General features: G+C 32.9%; 1 protein-coding gene across 1 annotated transcript; it reads left to right on the top strand.

Moving 5' to 3' along the window:
* Window positions 1-10,813: 10,813 nt before the first annotated feature.
* On the top strand, window positions 10,814-11,083 carry LOC100791526 (SKP1-like protein 1A). Its single transcript, XM_026125626.1, has one exon. The coding sequence runs from the start codon at window positions 10,814-10,816 to the stop codon at window positions 11,081-11,083; it is 270 nt and encodes an 89-aa protein (XP_025981411.1).
* The last annotated feature ends 10,827 nt before the right edge of the window (window positions 11,084-21,910 follow it).

Genomic DNA, 21,910 nt, shown 5'->3' with positions numbered 1-21,910 from the left:
ATCTCAACAGGAAGCATTGTCTTCACGTGAAGGACTTCAAATCTATGACTATAGACTTCCCTTCAAATCTATCTCAAAAGGAAGCACTGTCTCCTGAATTTTATGTTTTAGAATTAGTGTGCAACCAGTATATGGAGTGCATGATGTATCCTCTTCCCCATTTTAGATGTAATACACTAGGCAATGGTTACATTGTTGATGGTCGCACACATTTTACCTAACTTTTCTTTTGAGATATTTCTATGATCATAGTCATTATCTATATCTAGTGTATGACTTGTTGGAATTATTTGTAAATTAATGTATGTCTTTGATATACAATTATATCGTGAAAATTTAAATCGTATTTTCATAAATAAATTAAATAAAAATTTCCTTTAAATTAAAATTTAGTGAAAAACCTTTATAGCACAATTGGGGTGTTACATGGTTCGTCTCTACAATTGAGACTACCTCTAATTCTTGGCAACCAACAAATTTCCACTAACATTTACAAACGTATAAGTATTTTTCATAGCCACTTTTGGTTTTTACAACAAAGCTTGTCACCAAGCTTTACAAAAACTTAAATTATTATTTGACTACTGAGCCACTTCTGGATCTAAACAAGTCAGGAGATTTGTTAATATTTGTTTGCCCATAGACTAGTCTTATTGTGTTAAAGATGGATTTAGAAATGAAGCACTAAGTCTTTTATTTCTCATGGTTTACAAGGTGTTTTGAGAGCTTTAGAACTTAATAAAATTACAAAGAGTAAGCTTGAAGAGAAAGGGAAAAAGAGATTTCAAATTTTAGCTTGTGTTCCTCGTAACTTCAACTCTTTAAGACTTCTCATATTTGTAGCCATCTTCAAAAAGCATTTGTTATCTCTACATAGTCTTTATTTTATGTTTGAGCTTGAGTCTAAAGAAGGTTTTGTGAGTGCATTAAATGCCGCCCAACTCAAGCTAATATACCACTCTGTTTATCTTCCTTGAGTCACACTCTAGTAGTAGTCAAATCACTTTAGCGCATTGCAGGTTTGTTCACAATGCATACAACAAGTAGTGCATCTTTTGAGAGAAAGGGAGAGGTTGATCTTTTCATTGTTCTCTTACTTCCTTGTCCTTCTATAGATCCTAGGAGAATGTTCAAAACATTATCTATGAAAAAACTCTAAGACACAAAGCATTAATTTAGTCTTAAGTGCTTATCAAAACTTAACATTTGTCTACTTTCATTCGATCTATTAGAGGAAAATAAAATGCATTCATCTGATGGCATATAAGAAAACTTTTAAACTTTGTAATCATTGGCATCTAATAAAAATTATTTAGGGTCCTGATTAGTCTTGTGATTCAAGAGTAATGATAAACCCTTCCAATAAGAGATACATAAAACACTTAAGACCATACCTATGCCTTTTAGCAAAAAGGTGGGGAGTTTCCCCTAAGATTACAATAAAGGGTTTTAAAGTAAAGTTTAGTGTTAAAGTTGAAGGCTAATGTTAAGGTTAAAGGTTAAGCATACAAAGTTAAAGTGAATAGTATGTTAATAATAAAGTAAATGTTAAATATACCTTTAAGTTACTATGTGTGTTATGCATGTATGTATGTTCCTTGTTGTGAGATTATATCATGATATTATTTTGTTATTTATGATTAGATGATAATTAGTGATTTAGTTTTTATTACTGGATATTAGATTTATCCTATGTAATCAATATTGGTCCAATTTTCTTATTATTAAAAAAGGCTTAGTGTGCTCATCCTTGACACACAATATTATAGTAATAATGATGTTATATGGTATCAAAGCTTATGTTATTATTGATAGAGGAATAATGAAAGTTCTGATACCACAGAACAATGTTATTACTGTAATATTGTCTGTCAATGATGACCATACTATGTCTTTGTTTATAATAAGTAAATAGGATCAATATTGATTACATAGGATCAATCCACCATTACTGATTAATAGGAAACAAATTGTCCTAATAAATTCAGTATCAAGAATAATATCAAGGTGTAATCTTACACTTCCCTTCAAGTTGGAGCATATATGGGATATGAACCAAGCTTGGTACAAATATGATAAACCCAATCAAAGCCTAATATGTAACTAAGAAAAGATATTTGAAAGCAATCATTGTAATTAAAATTGTACCAAAAGTTTAGCATAGTTAAAATTAATTGGCATACAAATGGTAAAGTTATATATAGCACATGAAAAAATTAGTGTTCCTATAAAATAGAGAATTTTATGTGTTTTAATTAGTTAAACAAAGAATTTTTATATTTGAAAAAAAAGTAGGCTAATAGTAACTTTGATAAAAGTAAAGAAGGATTTACTTTCATTGAAGAAAAAAAGATGGATTATTGACTAACAAGATACATCAGAAAAAAAATCACTTAAAAGAAAGGTAAGATAAGTTTAGAGGGATGGGGGAAAACATATGATATTATCCTAGATATCAAAAAGATTTTGGTCAATGAGGGAGGGCAACTGCCTCTGTTGCAGTTAAGCTAGTTTCACCCCTATGCACGAGTAACTCTAACATTCTGATATTCTAAGTCCCAAAACTTAGTAATACAAGCATGCAAAAGGTAATATCCTCTAGGGTGTTACAAATTTTGTCCAAAAATCACTTAAGACAAAATATTTTCCTTAAACTAAAATAACAAAAATTTTGTAACGTGATTTCTTCACGAATCCAAGCTTTTCAATGCCATTGATTGCTACCAAATCATACAAACTCATAATAACCACATCAATATTAATCATTCATAATGCTTCCATACACTAAACCCCAACAAAAGAACTCAAGAACCTAGAAAAACAACTCAAAAACATCATTCTCCCTAAACCCCATGGATTGTGTGCATAAATGGAAAAAAGGGAAAAACAAGAACAACTATCAAAGCAATAAATAAGGGTGAGAGAAAAGAGAAATAATTCACCTCCTGAAACACATGGAGATGATCTTTGAGGTTGGTTGTTAGGATCTTTACTCATTCTTTTTCACGCTAACTTCCTTTCTTTCTTTCCTCCCTCTAACTCCCCATCATCTCATATATATGAGTCATGTGGTCTATGTAGGTTTGGTGGGCCTGGACCCACCTTAAGCCTTGACTCTCCCATCTGGGGCCTATTATTTTGTTCCTAACAATTCCTAATATAAGACAATTATTATTAACAATGTACAAGACTATCCTTTAACCATTAAATACATGGATTGTACCATAAAAGCAATCTCTATATATCTTTATAGCTTAAATATGTTTTTGATCCTTAATAAATATCTAATTATTGTGTCTTTTCCCTAATAAATTTTTGTTTTGTGTGTTGAATCCCTAATAAAATAACACTTTATTCTTTTACCTTTAATATTTTACTTTAGTCTCTGGTAAATTAGAAAATTTTGTGTTTACTTTATGATAAATTAGAAATTTTATTTGTCTGTACTAATAACAAATGGAAAATATTTATCATGAAGCAAACACAAAATTTGTTAATTTATTAGGGACTAAAAATAAGTATCAAGGACTAAAAATAAAATTATTGTTTTATTAGAGACTTGTCGCAAAACAAAAATTTGTTAGGAACCAAATGCAAAATTGAATATTTATTAGCGATAAAAAACATATTTAAGCCTATCATTATTTCTAATGTCCACAAAATGGGGATGTTAGACAAAACACAACACCATGGGCCCCTTTTTTTTGTTGTCATGGGTGAGGATAAGAGAATGAGTGTTATGTTATGTCCTTGTGCTTGTGACTTATGAGAGAGTTCTTGCTTTCTAAAAGTATGGAGAAGTATCTATGTTAAGCGAGTGAGGGATTACCTTTTGTGGAAGAACGAGGAGAGAAAGTGTCTTGAAAATAGCAAGTCATCAACAAAACTATGCGAGGTTCAGTGTTTTTTATGAATGAATAGTGTTGTGTGAATAATGGGAAAATATTGAACTTGATGACCATATCCACTTTTTATGTTGAAATGCTTGCTCAATATTTGACTTGGAGTAGTTGCAATTGTTGCTATGTGAAAGTGATGAGAAAATGTAAGTGAGTGAAAGAGAAAGAAAGGGAAGAAAAAAAGGAATGTTGTGAGAATAGGGTAACTGTTGTGCAAGAATAGGTTTTGACAATGGGAGAATTCTCAAAGGAAATGACAATGATGACATTATTGAAACAAATAGAGGTTAAAAAAAAGTGACCATGAAGCAGAACTAGTCTCGAAAGAGGAATGAGTTGTAATCAATGTGACAAAGTACGAGAAGACTTTCTTTTGATACTTTTGACAAAGTACGAAAAGTGACCTTAAAAGTTAGTATTTTACACACTTCTTGGAGAATTGTGTTTTCTTTGTTGTTTCTTCTATCTTGCAAGACAATCACTATCAATGATTTCTTCTTTGATATTTTTTCAATGTTTCAAAACCATCACCACCAATTTGCACCGATATTTACTATGAAATAATAGTTTGAACTTGATAAATAAAGCATATATAGACTAAATTAAAAGCTTTAAGCTATAATAATTTAACTAGAAATAAAAAAAAATTATAAAGACCTATGAATTAATTTTAGTTCACTATTATTAGGCATGATAATTTTTATATTTATAATAAAATTTTCATTAAAAATTGTTGAATATATTTATTATGGCCAAAATTGAAATGTATCCAATTTTTTTAATGCAAATAAGCAAAACATTCAAATGTTAGACTAGATAATCTAACTAAATATGGAAATGTAACAAAATAATTGATTTAAATATGGATTAAATTAGAAAAAAAATGTTTTGGCTGGTGTGTACAATCATTACAGCAAGTGCAAACATAAGACCTTGTGTAAACTACCAAAACCCACCATCATAAGGCCCACCTTAGTAGGTTAAAGGTTTTTAAGTTATAATACACTAAATAAAAAATTAATATGGCTTAGATATGTTTTTAATTCCTGCAAAATGAGCATGTTTTGTATTTAGTCTTTATATATATATATATATATATATATATATATATATATATATATATATATATATATATATATATATATTTATCCCTCTAAAATTTAAAATTATTGGTTATAGTTCTATAAAATGAGTGAATTTTTTTTAGTCCATATAAAATTTTTGGTCCATATAGTTCATTTAATTTTAAGGTAGAAAATAATATTTATATGAGGGATTTATAAATTTTTTTTAGAGGTATCACAAGTTGACACTGTAACATATACCTTGGTGGATGTTACCTACTATGGCCACTTGACCATTCATTAAACATATAAGCAATTTAAAAGTGTCACATAATAGTAAGGACCAACATAAAAAATAAAAAAAATTAAGGGATGGAAATAAAACAAAACATTTATAAGGATTAAACACAAAGTTTACTAATTTTATAGGGACTAATAACATAATTAAGTAATTACAAAATTATAAATACTTATGGATTAGTCCAAACCCTTTATATTAGATATAAATTTTATATCTCTAAATGAGTTTGCATTAAATATTGTTGAATGTGTTTATTAATATGACTAAAATATGAAGGTAACCAATATTTTTTTTAATTAAGTAAATTATTCAAATCCTAGAACATATATGTAGTCTAATAAAAAATTTATTAAATATTGTTGAATATATTTATTATTATGGCAAAATTTGAAAGATAACTAGGATTCTCTTTATGCAAATAAGCAAAGCATTCAAATCCTTGACTAGACCTCATAAATTTTAAAATCATTAGGGCCGTCCTAATGGTGTGAGGTTTGGTTAGTTTACACATTCAAATATTGTTGTCACACACCCAAAAAAGAGATCTCAAAAATTTTATATCTCCAAATAATTTTGCATTAAATATTTTTGAATGTATTTGTTAGTATTGCTAAATTAATTTTTTGTTTATTCAAATAAGCAAAACTTGGAAGATAATCTAATAAAATTCTAGTTAAGTATTATTGTATGTATTAATTATTTTGGTCAAATTTGGAAGATATCCTATATTTTAATTTATGAAAATAAGCAAGGATTTCATATCCTAAATTAAAAATTATATTTGAATCTAATATTTGCATTAAATTCAACATGAAGCCTTATTTTCAATTGAGAACTATAAAATGGGTATGATATGCATTGTCAAACTATAGTGAAACTAAAAATAAAATACAAGGAAAGGGACACAACATTACAATGGTTCATAATTTCTCTTCTCTTTTGTTGGTGTTCCTATTATTTATTGCACCCACTTATGCAATCCCTATTGAGCAAGTGAGTTCCATTTGCAACCAAAGCAAAAAGCCTTCATTTTGTTTCGCTCTTCTCAACTCAAAACCAAAAGCAAATCTTGTTAGCCTTACTCAATACACCATTGACACAACACGTACAAATGTGACCAACACAATCAAATTAATCAATTCTTTGATTGCACAAAGTGTTAATGATCCAAAAGCAAAAAACCATTACAAATCGTGCTTGGAACATTTCAAGGGTGCCCTTTATAATGTGGACTACACTCAAGAGTTGTTGAAGAAAGGAGACTACCAAGGCGTGAATGTGGCTGCATCTTCAATACAAACTAATGTTGACGATTGTATTTCAGGAGAGTCACCAACTGATCCTCCTTATCATGATCCATCCATGCTTCCGAAATATGCTTCCATTATTGAGTTGGTTGTTGAAATTATTCTTATCATATCAAATTCCCTTCTTCGTTAGTTGCTTAATAAAGCTTTGATGTTTAAAGCTGTTTAGTGTTTTGGCATGAAATCCGCCTATATAATAATAGTTTGTCCACCACTAGTAATATTTTATATGACTTTTTTTATTTCTTCTAGTTTATTCCTATATTCAAATTTTGTTGATATGGATTGATTCACTATGTACTTTTTTAAATCTGACTACTTCCTTATATATCAACTAGATAAACTTTCATTTAGTGACAATTATAAATGATTTAGATTGGATTCCTTAATTATTTTGTCAGTAAATAATTTTGGTATTCCTTTGTGATACCAATTTTCTATATTAACTAGAAATTATTTTCTTCAACCTACTAATACTAATAGTTTTTATAATCTAAATTTTCTAATGGATATGCTAGGCAGCCAATTAAGAAAAGCACAATATTTTCAATGAGTAAAAGGAATGATCTTAACCTTATAGCCATATATAAATGTTCAAAATTGAAAATTAATATAATTCAAATTATTTTTGATTTTTTAATTTGAATAATTTGTGAAGATTTAAAAATTAACATATATCCCTCTCATTTTAATTTAAATACAATTTCTCTCTCTCTCTCTCTCTCTCACACCATAACATATCCCTATTTTACTCCATCTTGTAATATCATGATAATTATCATCAATTAACTTTTGTAATTAATCTATAATAAAACATTGTCACAACAATACAATCAAATTAACAAGTTCTTTGATTGCACAAAGTGTTGATCCCAAGGAAAAAGGCCATTACAACTCGTGTTTATGACATCAAAGACGCCCTTGATAATGTTGACTACACTCAAGAGTTTTAGACAAAAAGAGACTATCAAGGGGTGAATATGGTTGTTGTAAAACTATGATTTTCTTAATTATATGATTAATTATTTTTAATTAAAATTACAAGAATAATAAAATTTATTTTATGATGTTGAAAATATAAATAAAGTGGATGATGTTTTAGGTTTCCTGTGAGCGGTAAGTTAGGTGTGTTAGGTCTAGGTTGGGTTGGGCTTTAGTGAAAGTGTCCCATTCCCTCCTTTCTATTCAAATAAGTCACCCTTTTACAAAGGGTATCATTCTCATTCATTTTCTCTCATGAGCCTTAGAGCTTTATTTCTCTCTTATGTCAAGAGCACCTTCATTGCCTCATTTATCCTTCAGCCAATCTCATTATTGAGTCTTGATATCCTTTTAAGAATGGTGATTTCTCCCTCTTGCATGAGCTTGTGATTCCATTGTTGAAGGGTGAGCTTTCTTTCTCTCTTTTTTTCATTTCCTTGTGTTGACCCACAATGGGTAAATGTGCAAGTTATCATTTGTGTTGGTTTTGGGTTGTGTTTTTCATGGGTTTGGTAAGATGGTGTGTTTCTTGATGGAAGCCCTCCTTGTTGAGCTCACAACTTCTCCCTTGTCTCTTTGTTTCTTACGACTTAGGCTTGGAGACCCTTAGGTAAGGCAAGCTCACTCTCTATTCTTGTTTTATGATTATTTCAGGTTATTTAATTTGAATCTTGTGTTCTTTTGTTGGGGTTTAGTATTTTGAATCTTAAGGGTTTATTATTGATGATTTTATTGTGAGTTTGAATGCTTGGGTAACCATGAATGGGATTAAAAGCTTAGATTTACAAAGAACTTTTGTTGCAAAAATCGAAGTTTTAGCTTCAAGTATATTTTGATGAAATTGGGTCTGCACAAATTTAGCTAAGGGTATGATTTTTAGCTATGTCAAAATTTGATAGAATGGGGTTTGGACGATTTTTAGCTGAAGCTAAATTTATAGCTTTAGCTAAATCAAGGAAAAATGCTTCATTTTACCTTAAATGCTTTCTTGAGAGTTTCCTAACCAATTTCAAGTGCATATTGTTTAATCCACATCCTTAGTTTTAATTATAACATACCATTAGGAATGGAAATTGTAAGGATGATGAAATTTGTATGATGACCAACATTTATGCTTAAGTGTTTCAGTGTTAAACATCTATCAAAAAATAGATATGTGAAAGTCACCCTTGTACAAAGGGTGTCATTCTCATTCATTTTCTCTCACCAAATCAAAAGCATTCATACACATAATTTCTAATGTACAAGTTATTTGATTTCATTAATGTTGTCAATTATAGATATATTGTTAATTAGCTTTTATTTGTATATATTGTTAGAAAAAAAATCCTTATTTTAAATGTAAAATTATATTAAGCTGATAGATTATACCTTGTTAAAATGTTCCCAAACACAACTTAAGAGCCATGCTAAAACATTTTTTTATTTTTGATTTTTTATTTTTTTAATGGAAGAAACTTGAAAAGCAACTCAAACATGAAAATCAAACATTGAAACAATAGATCCTTGGAAAGCCTAGAAAAAAAAGAAGCTAACACATATAAGACAAAACTAGAATGCATTCAAAAATGATCGAACTTGTGCAAAGGTAAAAACAAAATCGATAAAGCAATTGTAACACTCAAAAAAACACTATCTACGTGCAAGTCTACATCTAATCTATGTGAAACTAGGCACTAAAAGATACATCCAAATGGAATGGAACAAGAATGAGATGTTGATTGTGCTGGGAATAAATATGTATGTTGAAGAACCAAACCATTATGTTATCAATTTAGGAGTGTTGCTAGACGCCTACCTTGATTAGTAAATTAATTATGATTAATTACTACTGGTTTAGTATTGAATCTATGGGGTCACACACAAACAAGGATTCAGGGTAAGTTTTTTTTTCAATTTGTTAGAAAAAAAAGGTTTCCTACTGTGCTATAAGAAGAGCCTTAGACTACATATTAAAAATCACATAGTTATCCCTTCTCTTGTTATTTTCTGAGAACATATACACCAATTTTTTTTAAGTTTTCTTTCTTTGTCCCTCTAGCCAAAGAAGTTGACAACATAAGTTAATTCTATTTCAAGCAACTAATATAGAAATAAGATTTTGAATTAAAATGGTTTAATTCAAGTTGTATCTTGTCAATAACTATAAAAAACTTATTTTAGGAGAAAAAGTTTGTTTCTCCACATGTTGTTGATAATGTTTAAGGCAATACATATGGTGATATGTGTTTTATTATACACTGATGTATTATCCAATATGTTTCATATACCAAATTGTTTAAATACAAGAAACAACTTGAATATTAAGAAAGTTGTGTTGAGGTTTTAAAAATAAATTGGAACATGTGATGCAAACTGTTTTGATTTATTTTATTATAAGGAACATCTTTACTAACAAGAGACTTGTAATTTGAAAATAAATTGGACCATGTGACAAATTTTTTATTAATATAATATTTATATAAATATGCAGTAAGTATATTGATATTTTTGTTATATAGTATTAATTGTTATATTTATTACATATAATTATTTATTAAATTGAATGCTAATATATATTAAATGTATGGATTTTGAATTGAATTTATATATATTAAAAATTTATTATAAAATAAAAAAGTAATTATAACAAAATTTAATGCGTACATATATTGTTTTTGCTGAAAAAAATTAAGTTGACTGAATTAATTTAAATAAAAAGTATATTAACTATATTTACATTATGAAAAAAAAGAAAGCACAAAATTGCACTACTAGAAAAAGTTCTTCTAACCTCGTCATTTTAACATCAGTTTTATCAACATCGATGTTAAAAAAATACGGTGATATACTCGTAAATAAAGAAAGATCGTTAAAATATGTTTTTTTAAAAATCGATGTTATGTTTTGAGGTTTACATCAGTTTTAATAAAAATCGATGTTGTTTGATGGTAAATAACATTGGTTTTTTAGAAATCGATGTTAACCTCAAAACACAACATGTGTTTTTTTTTTATTTAGAAAAATCGATGTTGTGTTTTTCACAAAAGCCTTTTTGTTCTCGTGCTCACTCAACTCTCAACCCCCTTCCCCAACTTTAAATCCTTCAACCATACCCCTTCACCCATCTTCCCAATCCATAAAATTAGTTCCTTTGGCCTTTACGAATTCAAATAACGGAGGAACGAGACATACCTTGTACCTCAACAAACAAAATCATTCATTCATTTAAAAAGCAAAACACACCAAATTGAAAGAAGAGTTTTTTTTAGAGAGATCGAGATGGCTTTGACAAAGAATATCACATTGAAGAGTTTGGATGGCGAGGCATTTGAGGTGGAGGAGGCAGTGGCGGTGAAGTCACAGATGATCAAGCACATGATCGAGGACAACTGTGCTGACAACAGAGTTCCTCTCCCCAATGCTACTAACAAGATTCTGGCAGAGGTTATCAAGTATTGCAAGAAGCATGTTGATGCCAATTGCATTGATGAGAAGCCCAGTGAGGATGAACTTAAGGCTTGGGAAGCTGATTTCGTCAAGGTAGATTAGGCCACACTCTTCGATCTCATTCTAGTGAGGGTTTTTCCTTCAATGTTTCTTTATTATTTTGTTGTTCTTTTTTTGGTTGTTTTTTATGGTTTGGGTTTTGAATTGGGGGTTAGGGTTTTTGTGATTAGGGGGTTTTGGTGTTTGTTAGGGTTACATGTTGTTGAGGCTTGGAGGTTTGGGCTTGTATTCGATTATTGTTATTGATGACCCCCCATTGCAGTTACTTTTTGTGCATTTATGTCTCAAGGAAATTTCAATGGGGAGTTTTCATCAGAAAGCGCACTGAGTCGTCAAGTATTTAAAATTAAAACGGATGAATCCGAGCATCGAACATAGGGAACTAATGTTAGCCTGAATTAAGTTTTGAATTGAAGCATTGTTGAGAGAACATGTATAAGTGATAATTTCAAACAAAATGTAAACTAAACTTGTATGCTAAAAACTATAAATGCAAGGTAAATAAAATGACAGCAGTAGGTAGATATTTTGGGTCTTTCTAACAAACAAGATGATGCATAGAAATATATTTCTCTAATCAATCGTGCTCTTGTATTCTATGTTGTAGCCTAAATTACTAAACCCTCGACCCCTCGTCAGGCTGAATATCCAAGCTTCATCTGTAGATCCCTCATTTAAGACTACACCCAATTTAGACAGCCCTCTTAGGTTTAGACTAACTTAAACTGAGTTTCGTCCATAGATCCCTCATGTAAGACTAGACTCAGCTCAAGTAGCTTACTAAAGTTTAGCCTAATTTAGCCTAAGCTTCGTCCGCAGATCCCTCATGTAAGACTTGGCCAAAACTAAACAACATTATTGTAACAACATAATTAAAACCAAAACTTAACCCACAAATCCCTCATGTAAGGCTAAGTTCCAATCCTGCTTCAATCAAGTTCTAAGGCAATAGTACATTTCCCAATGCTAAAATCACCTAACTATGCACACAAATGGGTGATCAGACCAAAAGCATACAAACATTAAGCATTGAAGGAAGCATTGAACACAAAAAAAATTATCAATTAGATATTAAGTATTTACATAAGCTATTCATTAGAAATCCCCAACTAGGGTGTTTAGCCAGCCATTACAAAGAAACCATAACAATAAATGAGATTAAAAGAAGAGAATGATAGTTCCTTATACAAGAAGGGGGATTCCTCCTCCTCTTCTCAGCATCTCACACTCACTATCTACTCAATAATCTCTCTCAAATGACAAAACCTAGGCTACAATGCATAAGTTGCTCCTCTTTGCTGCTTCTAGGGCTCTTTTCTCGAAATAGGCACTGTGGATGCTATAGAATTCTGTGCCCTGGGCATTGTACCCTAAGTATGCACAAAACAGGCTTTAAATAGGCTCTGAATTCGCGACGTTGCGCTTAGCGCCACCCTCGTGCTTAGCGCGAGTAAGTGGGATTGGGCTTAGTGCCAGTCTCACGCTTAGCCTGGCTGAAGGCACTTGCTGTGCTTAGCGCACTGATCTTAGCACGCAACTTTGATGTTGATGTTCTGCCAGATTCTCCTTTGCGCTAAGCACGCTGAACAGTGGATATGCGCTTAGCCCAACTGCTACTTTTTGCAATTCAAAACTTGGCATCTTTTTCACCTGAAAATGCATAGATTTCCTCATTAAATCCAATGGAAATGTTCTAGAGATAGCATTAACCATAAAACAAGATTTATTTACAAAAATCACTACAAAATAACCATAAATTGGGGAGCTATACAAGCATTGGAAAATGATTTCTATACAAAAGTTAGTCGTATGAAGCGACTAATAGTTACTATGTAATATTTTTTTGTTTGTAGAAATTGAAATTTCAGATTTTCTTTTGATGTTATTTGCTTAATACATTGGTGTTGGGTAATGAAATAGGAGTATGAACAAGATTTTTATTGTGCCTATGGAACTGCAAGGATCCTTGCTTGGTAACCTTTCCTAAAAGTTACATCTCATAGACTCCTGCTCCTACATGAGGAGTTACACTATTGGTATATGTCTATTGTTGCTTATGGGTTCATGCTTCAAGAACATGTAATTTTTTTTATTCCTTTACACAGTTTTTATTCTCTCCTTGAAAAACCACTATCAAGGGAATTGTGTAGTACTAAGTCTTACAATGGTATAGTGTTTATCAATCCTTTTATGACTTGTATGATTTGCTCAATTTTATTTGTATTTAGAGCTTTATAGTATTGATATCAATTAGGATGTACTTCTTTTTAAATGTGTTATCTTTATGACTATAGTGCAATCCTATGTATCATGGTTGAATAACTTGAGTGATAATATGTGTTTGTATATTGTAATTATTGAAATTGGTGTCAGAATGAAATGGATTAACATTTTATGTGTCATATTCATGGCATGATGGGAATTACAAATGGTGTATGATTTTAGGGCTTGCAAGGTGTTATCGATAGATAAAAAACAAACATACCCCAAATCACACTTTTGTCATGGTGTTCTTGATCCTATGATGTTGATATGAAGAAGAAATGTGTTGATTACTTTCCCTTTTGTGTGCATCTGGTTAGCTGGGAAAAAGAAAATGTTTCAAGTGAAGTACTATAAGCTTCTAGAATTACATGTAAAAAAGATATGGCAAAATTTGTTGGAAAGGAAGCTTTCCACTCAAGAGTGTAAGTACATCCATTCCATGTTCTTAGGATCAAAAAAATGCTTTCATGTGATAGAGCTGATAGTGTTTAGTCTGGAATCAGAGGTGCATCTGGAAAGTCACAGGGAACATGTGCTAGAGTCACCATTGTTCAGGTTCTTTTTCTTGTGTGTTGTAAGGAGAACAACAACCATCATGCACAAAAGGATCTTTGTCGTGCTAAGTTTAAGTTCCCTAGTCATCAAAAGATCATAGTTAGCTGGTGTCAGACCCTAATTTCATTTGGGGACAATCATTTGCAAACATTTGGATTCTTGCTAGCCGAATTGAGCTGCTTAACACTACTTGTCTCGTAATCTGAAAGGTTTTTTGACATTTCGGAAAAGAATGTGGAAAATACCCAAAAAGGAGGGCAAAAAGGTCATTTTGGGCTTTTTCCAAACCCCTAGCTCGCCCAGGCTAGCCCTATCTCACTGTTAGTCGTCTTATACGACTAACTTTTGTATAGAAAAACCTTTTTCAAAACATGTATAGTTTCCCCAATTTATAGTTCTTTTGTAGGAATTTGTAAATAAATCTTGATATGTTTTGATACCTATCATTAGAGTATCTTTAATTGGAATTAATGAGAAAATCTGTACAATATCAGGTCAAAAGAGGCTAAAATCTTGAAGTGTTAAAAGGAGTGGTCGCGCTAAGTGGACCCTGTGGGCTCAACGCGCATCCACCGCTATGCGCAGCTTCAGCGTGCTTAGTGTGACAAGGGAATTTGGAAAAGCACAAGAATCAAGGCTGCACACTAAGGGTGAGATCAACTTGCTATGCGAGACGTTTGTCTCTTGCTAGGCTCAGTGCACGACTGGTGAAAAGCCCAAATCCACTTAATCGCGCTAAGCGCGAGAGTGGCGCTAAGCACGACGTCACGATTTCAGAGCCTATTTAAGCCTGAATTGTCAGAATTAGGGTACAATTTTGAGAGACCAAAGCTGCATATTTTTGCACATACTTCGAGAATAGTGCTCTGGAGGCAGCAAAGAGGCAACATCTAAGCAAGGAAGCCAGGGTTCATCACTTTGAGAGATTAGAGAGTGTTTTAGTGATTGTGAGGTGCTAAGAAGAGAAAGAGGGATCCCCCTTCCCGTGTAAGCAACAATTGCTCTGTACTTTCTGTCTTATTTGTATTTGGGTTCCTTGTATGGCTGGCTAAAAACCCTAGTTGGGAATTTCTAATGAACAGTTGATGTAATTACTTTTCATATCTAATTAATTGTGTTTTGTGTGTTCAATCCTTCTTTCAATGCTTAATTACTGCATGCTCTTGGCCTGATCACCCACTTGTGTGTACTATTAGGTGACTTTAGCATTGGGAAATGTACTATCACCTTAGAACATGATAGAAGCAGGGCTAAATAACTGCATTGCTAGGGATGGATTACGGGGTTTTAGTTTTCTTATTATGTTGTGATGATAATGTTGTTTAAGTTAAGCCTAGTCCAACAAGAGGGATATGAGGACGAAGCTTGGGTTAAATTAGTCTAAACTTACGAGGGATCGAGGTTTAGTACTTTAGGCTTCAGCATAGAACACAAGAACATGATTAATTAGAGAAATATCTTCATATGCATCAACTCATTTGTTAGAAAGACCCAACGCTTTCTACCTATTGCTGTCAACTTTTTAATTACTTGCATTTACTGAATTTTTAACATAGCATCTAGTTTACTTTTGTTTATATTCTCAACTATCAATGTTTGTTCATACAATGCCCTATTTTTGAATAAAACTATGTCTAATAAACAAGTTCCCTAAGTTCGATACTCGGATTACTCCGTTTTAATTTTAAATGCTTGACGACCCAGTGCGTTTTCGGGTATTTCATTTCCCTTGAATATACTGCTTGTAAATTTGAGAGAAAGGAACTGTGTTGAAGGGTAAACAAAAATCTGACACAAAGCATTTATGGCGTTGTTGCCGAGGAACTTGATTCATTAGAAGAGTTCAGTTCAGTTTTAAGGCATTGCTTTATTTTGTTTTCTTTAATTCATTGATTCTTTTTGCTAACATTTTAGTTACTGCACATTTTATTGTTCTTTGGAATTGGATAATTGTTGTTCTGTTTCTTTTGTATGCAAAGGAGATCTGCTACAGGTGATTTAATTCCCACAGATTTGGAGATTAATGCTACTTGCAGGAGACGAAACGCAGAGAGAATTAGAAAATTTTTGCAGGACTTAGAAGCAGAAGCAACTCCAGGAGAAGAACCTCGATCTTCCGAGGCATCTTCTAGGTGTCCTATTCTAGGGCAATCTCATATAGATTTAATTGAAGAGGTTATCATGGCAGAAGAGCCAAGGAGAGTGACCCTAGAAGATTTCTCAAGTTTAAGTGTGCCACAATTTTTCACCAGCATTACACAATCGGAGGTTCAAGCTCAGACCATTACATACCCTCCATCATTAGTCCAATTGATCCAAAATAATTTGTTTCACGGGTTATGTTAGTCGGTTAATATGACTAACTTTTATGTAAAAAAAGCTATGTAAATTGTATTCGACTCCTTGATGGAAGCTTGCTTGTGAAGCTTCTATGGAGGCTAGATCTTTGACCTTCAATGAGGTCCTTCAATGGTGATTTTCCACCATGGAGATGCAGCGGAAGATAAAGGAGAAGAGGTGAGAGGAAGCACCATCCACAAGGGAATAAGCCATGGAAGAAGGAGCTTCGCCACCAAGAATGTGCCTTGGATAAGAAGCTTGGAGAGGATGCTTCAATGGAGGAAAAGAAAGAGAGATAAAAAGAGAGAGGGGGGAGCATGAAATTGAAGGAGGAAAAGGGGGAGAAAAGTTGAACTTTGAGTTGTGTCTCACAAGACTCTCATTCATCAAAGTTACAACAAGTGTTACACATGCTTCTATTTATAGACTAGGTATCTTCCTTGAGAAGCTAGAGCTTAGCTACACACACCCTTCTAATAACTAAGCTCACCTCCTTGAAAAGCTTACTTGAGAAGATTCCTAAAGAAGCTAAAGCTTAGCTACACACACCTCTCTAATAGCTAAGCTCACCTCCTTGAGATGAAAAGCTAGAGCTTAGCTACACACCCCCTAAAATAGCTAAGCTCACCCCATTCCAAAAATACATGAAAAAAGTCCCTACTACAAAGACTACTCAAAATGCCCTGAAATACAAGGCTAAAACCCTATACTACTAGAATGACCAAAATACAAGGCCCAAAAGAAGGAAAATCCTATTCTAATATTTACAAAGAAGAGTGGATCCAACCTTGACCCATAGGCTAAAAAATCTACCCAAAGGTTCATGAGAACCCTAGGGCCTTTTTTAGTAGTTCTAGCCCAATCCTCTTAGAGCCTCTTGCTCATGGCTCTAGTAACTGGTCCCTTCCTAGAGAGGATTGCATCATCCCCTCCCCCTTGAAGAGGATTTGACCTCAAATCTGTTGGTTCCTCCTCCTCAATATCAGTTCCACTATTGCCCTTAGTTGAATACACCTTTGTTTGGTTCTCTATTTGGGTCTTAATCCTCTCATGCAACTTCTTTACAAACTCTGACCTAGATTCCCCTTCTTTATGTATAAAAGAAGTGTCAAGTGGGAGGGAAATGAGGTCTAAGGGTGTTAGGGGATTGAACCCATAGACAACCTCAAAAGGGGATTGCTTAGTGGTTCTATGAACCCCCCTATTGTAGGCAAATTCTACATGAGGAAGATACTCATCTCAAGACTTATGGTTTCCTTTCAGAAGAGCCCTTAAAAGGGTGGATAAAGACCTATTCACTACCTTTGTTTGCCCATCAGTTTGTGGATGACAAGTGGTAGAGAAAAAAAAGCTTAGTTCCTAGCTTAGCCCATAATGTTTTCAAGAAGTGGCTAAGCAACTTAGCATCTCTATCTGACACAATGGTCCTAGGCAAACCATGGAGTCTCACAACTTCCCTAAAAAAACGTTTTGAGATGTGGGAAGCATCATCCACCTTGTGGCATGGTATAAAGTGTGCCATCTTGCTAAACCTATCCGCCACCACAAAGATAGAGTCTACACCTTTTTGGGTTCTAGGAAGCCCAAGGACAAAGTCCATACTAATGTCTACCCAAGGTGCAGATGGAATGAGTAAGGGTGTGTATAACCCATGAGGCATGACCCTAGACTTAGCTTGTAAACAAGCCACACACCTAGTGCAATGCTTATGGACATCTTTCTTCATATGGGGCCAATAAAACTTCTCTTTGAGTAAGACAAGGGTCTTGTCTATCCCAAAGTGGCCCATGAGCCCACCCTCATGGCTCTCCTTCACAAGTAATTTCCTAATGGATCCTTGGGGTATGCAAAGTTTTCCCTCTTTGAAAAAATACCCCTCAGCCAAATAAAATCCATCTTGGGCCTTTTTCCTACAACTCTCATAAATGGGAGAGAAATGTTCGTCTAAAGCATACAAGTCCTTAATGTTACCAAATCCTAAAATTTGAGCTCCTAGGGAGCAAAACAATGTGTGTCTCTTAGAGAGGGCATCAACTACCACATTTGTTTTTCCCTTTTTGTATTTGATAACATATGGAAATTTCTCTAAGTACTCTACCCATTTTGCATGCCTTTTGTTTAACTTGCTTTGCCCTCTAATGTACATAAGGGATTAATGATCACTATGAATGACAAATGTCGCGGTGATTTTTGGATATCAAGCTATTGATTAGCGTTGACTCGCAATTTTAAGCTCACCACCGATCTTTTATTTTTCCGAGGAAAAGGGAGAAAGTTCGAAAAACCCTAGTTTTTAAGAGATCAAAGGTCCGGGGGTTGGTTACGCAAAGGGAAGGTATTAGTACCCTAAACGTCTATAGTACTCTATAGGAACCTCTTGCTTATTTTTATCTTTATGCTAAATTGATTATTTGTTTGGAAATAAATGCTTAAGTGTGAAAAGATTAAAGAGATGAGTTTAAAAGAAAGGAGAAAAATGTTTTTGTTATTTTTATTGATTTGGAAAGACAAAGTCTTTTGCCTACATACCCGAATGGGATCAAAATCATGTAGTTCGGGGTAAAAAGCCGAGTGGTTGGTTTTGATTGATTTTAAAGTTAAAAAAAAAAAAAGTTTAAGAAAGATAAGAGGCCGAAAAGGCATAGAAGAAATAAAAGAAGTGAGTTTGATTGATTTTAAATTGAAGAAAAAGTTTGGATTGATTAAAGATTGATTAAAGATTTGATTAAGAAAGAAAGGATAAAGATTGACTTTTTTTGAAATTTTGATTATAAAATGTTTTTGGATTTTGACTTTTTTGATCTTTTTTTTTTTTTTGAAAATTTTGATTAAGTCCTAAGGTCCAGAGACTAAGTTATGCAGAGATAAGTCTAAACGCGCCGGATCCCTCAAAATGACGTTGGATCAAGTGAGGGTCCTTTTCCTCGGATACGGTCCAAATTACATTATCGTCCTCGGCATAAAGCATAAAAATAAATGTGAGTGTCGGTGCAGATTCTCATTTCTATTTACATTGGACCTAGATACATTCTAATTGGCAATAAAATAAATGACAAAAATAATAAAATAAAAGTTGCAATTGCGTTAAAGTAAATACGCTAAAAAGGAAATAAAAATGCATGAAATGCAAAACAATAAATAAATATGGCGCATAAAATAAATAAAGAAAAATAAAAATGCAAGACATAAAATAAATATGATGCTGAAAATAAAATAAAACGAAAGTAAAAATGCAATACAAAAAATAAACATGATGCTAAAAATAAAAATATGCAAGACATAAAATAAATATGAAAAATAAAATAAAAATGCAAGGCAAAAATAAATATGGTACATAAAATAAAAAGAAAATAAAAATGCAAGACAGAAATAAATATGGAGCTGAAAATAAAATGCAAGACAGAAAATTAAATATGGTGCTGGAAAATAAATAAAGAAAATAAAAAATGCAAGGCATAAAATTAAATATGATGCATAAAATAAAAATGCAAGACGTAAAATAAATATGGTGCGTGAAAAAAAAATGCAAGAAAAAGAAACAAAAATAAAAAGAATGGAGAAGAAGAAGGGGGGTGCAGCAAGGAAGAGGGGGGGTGAGAGCAGAAATCAGAAAAGAAGAAGAAGAAGAGAAGGAAGAAAATGGGCCAGAGATGAGTCCAACGGGCCAAAGAGGGGAGAACCGGACCGGTTTGGTTCAAGGAAAAAAAAACCAAACCAGTCCAGCCTCTATATAAGGGCTAGGGGACCGGTTTAGTTCATTTTTTAAAAGCTCTTTCTCTCTCTTTTTCATTTTTCTCTCTTCTCTTTCTTCCTTTCTGAAGTCCTCTGCGGCCAAGAACATCCCTCTGGCGCGGCGGTCGCCGGCGGCGCCACCGTGCCGGAGTAGCTCAGGTCCCTTTTTTTTTAAAAAAAAAACACCTCTCGAATCCTCTTCACTCACTCGTTATGAATCCGAGGTTGGTTTTCAAAAATCTCAATGCAGCAACCCTAGATCTAAACTCAAAAACGGACAGAATCCTACCCTTTTCTTTCGTGTTTGGCTGGGCTGAATTGGTTTTAGTCTGGTAATGATTCTATTGGCAACTGGTGAGTTAGGACTGTGTAGTGTATGGTTCTGGATTTGTATTATTTTGGTTTATACCGATTCGGTTTCCGGGATCTGTGTGATGATTGGGTACAAATTGTGTGATTTGTGGTTATGGAATACGAATTTGTGGTGTTGAATGTGTTTTGGATTTTGTTTCTGTTGGTTTTTTCGTGGTTGATTTGTATGGATTTTTGAAATGGTGGTAGGTGGTGGTCTGAGGGAGGCTGTGTTGGTGGTTTGTGGTGGCTTGGCTATTCCGGCACTCTGACTGATTGGTACTGTACTGACTCTCTGACACGCACAGTAATTAATGCTTTATTTAAAGGACAGAATTAGGGTAAAAAAAAAATGACAAAAACGACCCTCTGGGCCTGGACCAAAAAGACTGAAAAATAACAAAATATAAAACAGCAAAATAAAATAAAATAAAAAAATAAAAAAATAATGATACTAATAATGATATTAATAAAAACGAAAATAATAAAAACACTTAATAAAAGGAAAAAAATGAAGAAAAGAATAATAATAATAATAATAATAATAATAATAATAAAATAAAAAATAAAAATAAAACGGTCGTCTTCGGAACAAAAATGAGGTATTTTAAAATACCTCCCTACCGAAATTTCGTCTGAAACGACGGAAACTTCTGGCTTAAAAGACGAGAAAAATGAATTAAAAAAAAACGAGTCAAAAATGGGGTATGACAACAAATTCATTGGAAACAAGCTAATGTTCCCAAGTTCGAAGGGCTCTTATTAAGGCATAAAACTCTTTATCATAGGTGGGGTAGTTGAGGGTGGCACTATGAAGTTTTTCACTAAAATAAGCAATCGGGTGCCCACCTTGTAACAAAATAGCTCCAACTCCCACTCCAGAGGCATTACATTCTAGCTCAAAAGTTTTAGAAAAGTCAGGAAGAGCTAGAATAGGTGCCTTAGTAAGCTTTTCTTTGAGCAAAGAAAAGGCTTGCTCTTGTTTCTCACCCCAGGTAAATGCCATATTCTTCTTCACTAACTCATTGAGAGGTGAAGCAATTGTAGAGAAATTAGGAACAAATCTTCTATAGAAGCTAGCTAACCCATGGAAGCTCCTAATATCTCCCACACTTTTTGGGGTGGGCCATTCTTGGATGGCGTTGATTTTCTTAGGGTCCACTAGGACCTCATTTCTACCAACTAAAAACCCTAAGAAAACTATATTATCTACACAAAATGTACACTTCTCTATATTTGCATAAAGGGTATTTTTTCGAAGGACTGAAAGAACTTGCCTGAGATGTCCTAAGTGATCATCTAGGCTCCTACTGTACACTAAAATATCATCAAAATAAAAAATTACAAATCTACCTATTAAATCCCTTAAGACATGATGCATGAGCCTCATAAAGGTGCTTGGTGCATTAGTGAGCCCAAAAGGCATCACTAGCCATTCATATAAACCAAACTTGGTCTTGAAAGCAGTTTTCCACTCATCACCCTCTTTCATCCTGATTTGGTGATAACCACTTTTAAGATCAATTTTTTAAAAGATGTTGGCACCATGCAACTCATCAAGTAAATCATTAAGTCTAGGAATGGGGTGCCTATACTTTACAGTAATGTTGATGGCCTTGCAATTTG

This window comes from Glycine max, chromosome 15, assembly GCF_000004515.6.
Source record: "Glycine max cultivar Williams 82 chromosome 15, Glycine_max_v4.0, whole genome shotgun sequence".
In the NCBI taxonomy this organism is placed as follows: domain Eukaryota; kingdom Viridiplantae; phylum Streptophyta; class Magnoliopsida; order Fabales; family Fabaceae; genus Glycine; species Glycine max.
Note: the sequence above shows the minus strand (reverse complement) of the source record. Positions and strands in the feature narration are given on the sequence as shown.

Excerpts from the sequence above, each read along its gene's own strand:
- LOC100791526 (XM_026125626.1), top strand. The coding sequence starts at position 10,814 with ATGGCTTTGACAAAGAATATCACATTGAAGAGTTTGGATGGCGAGGCA.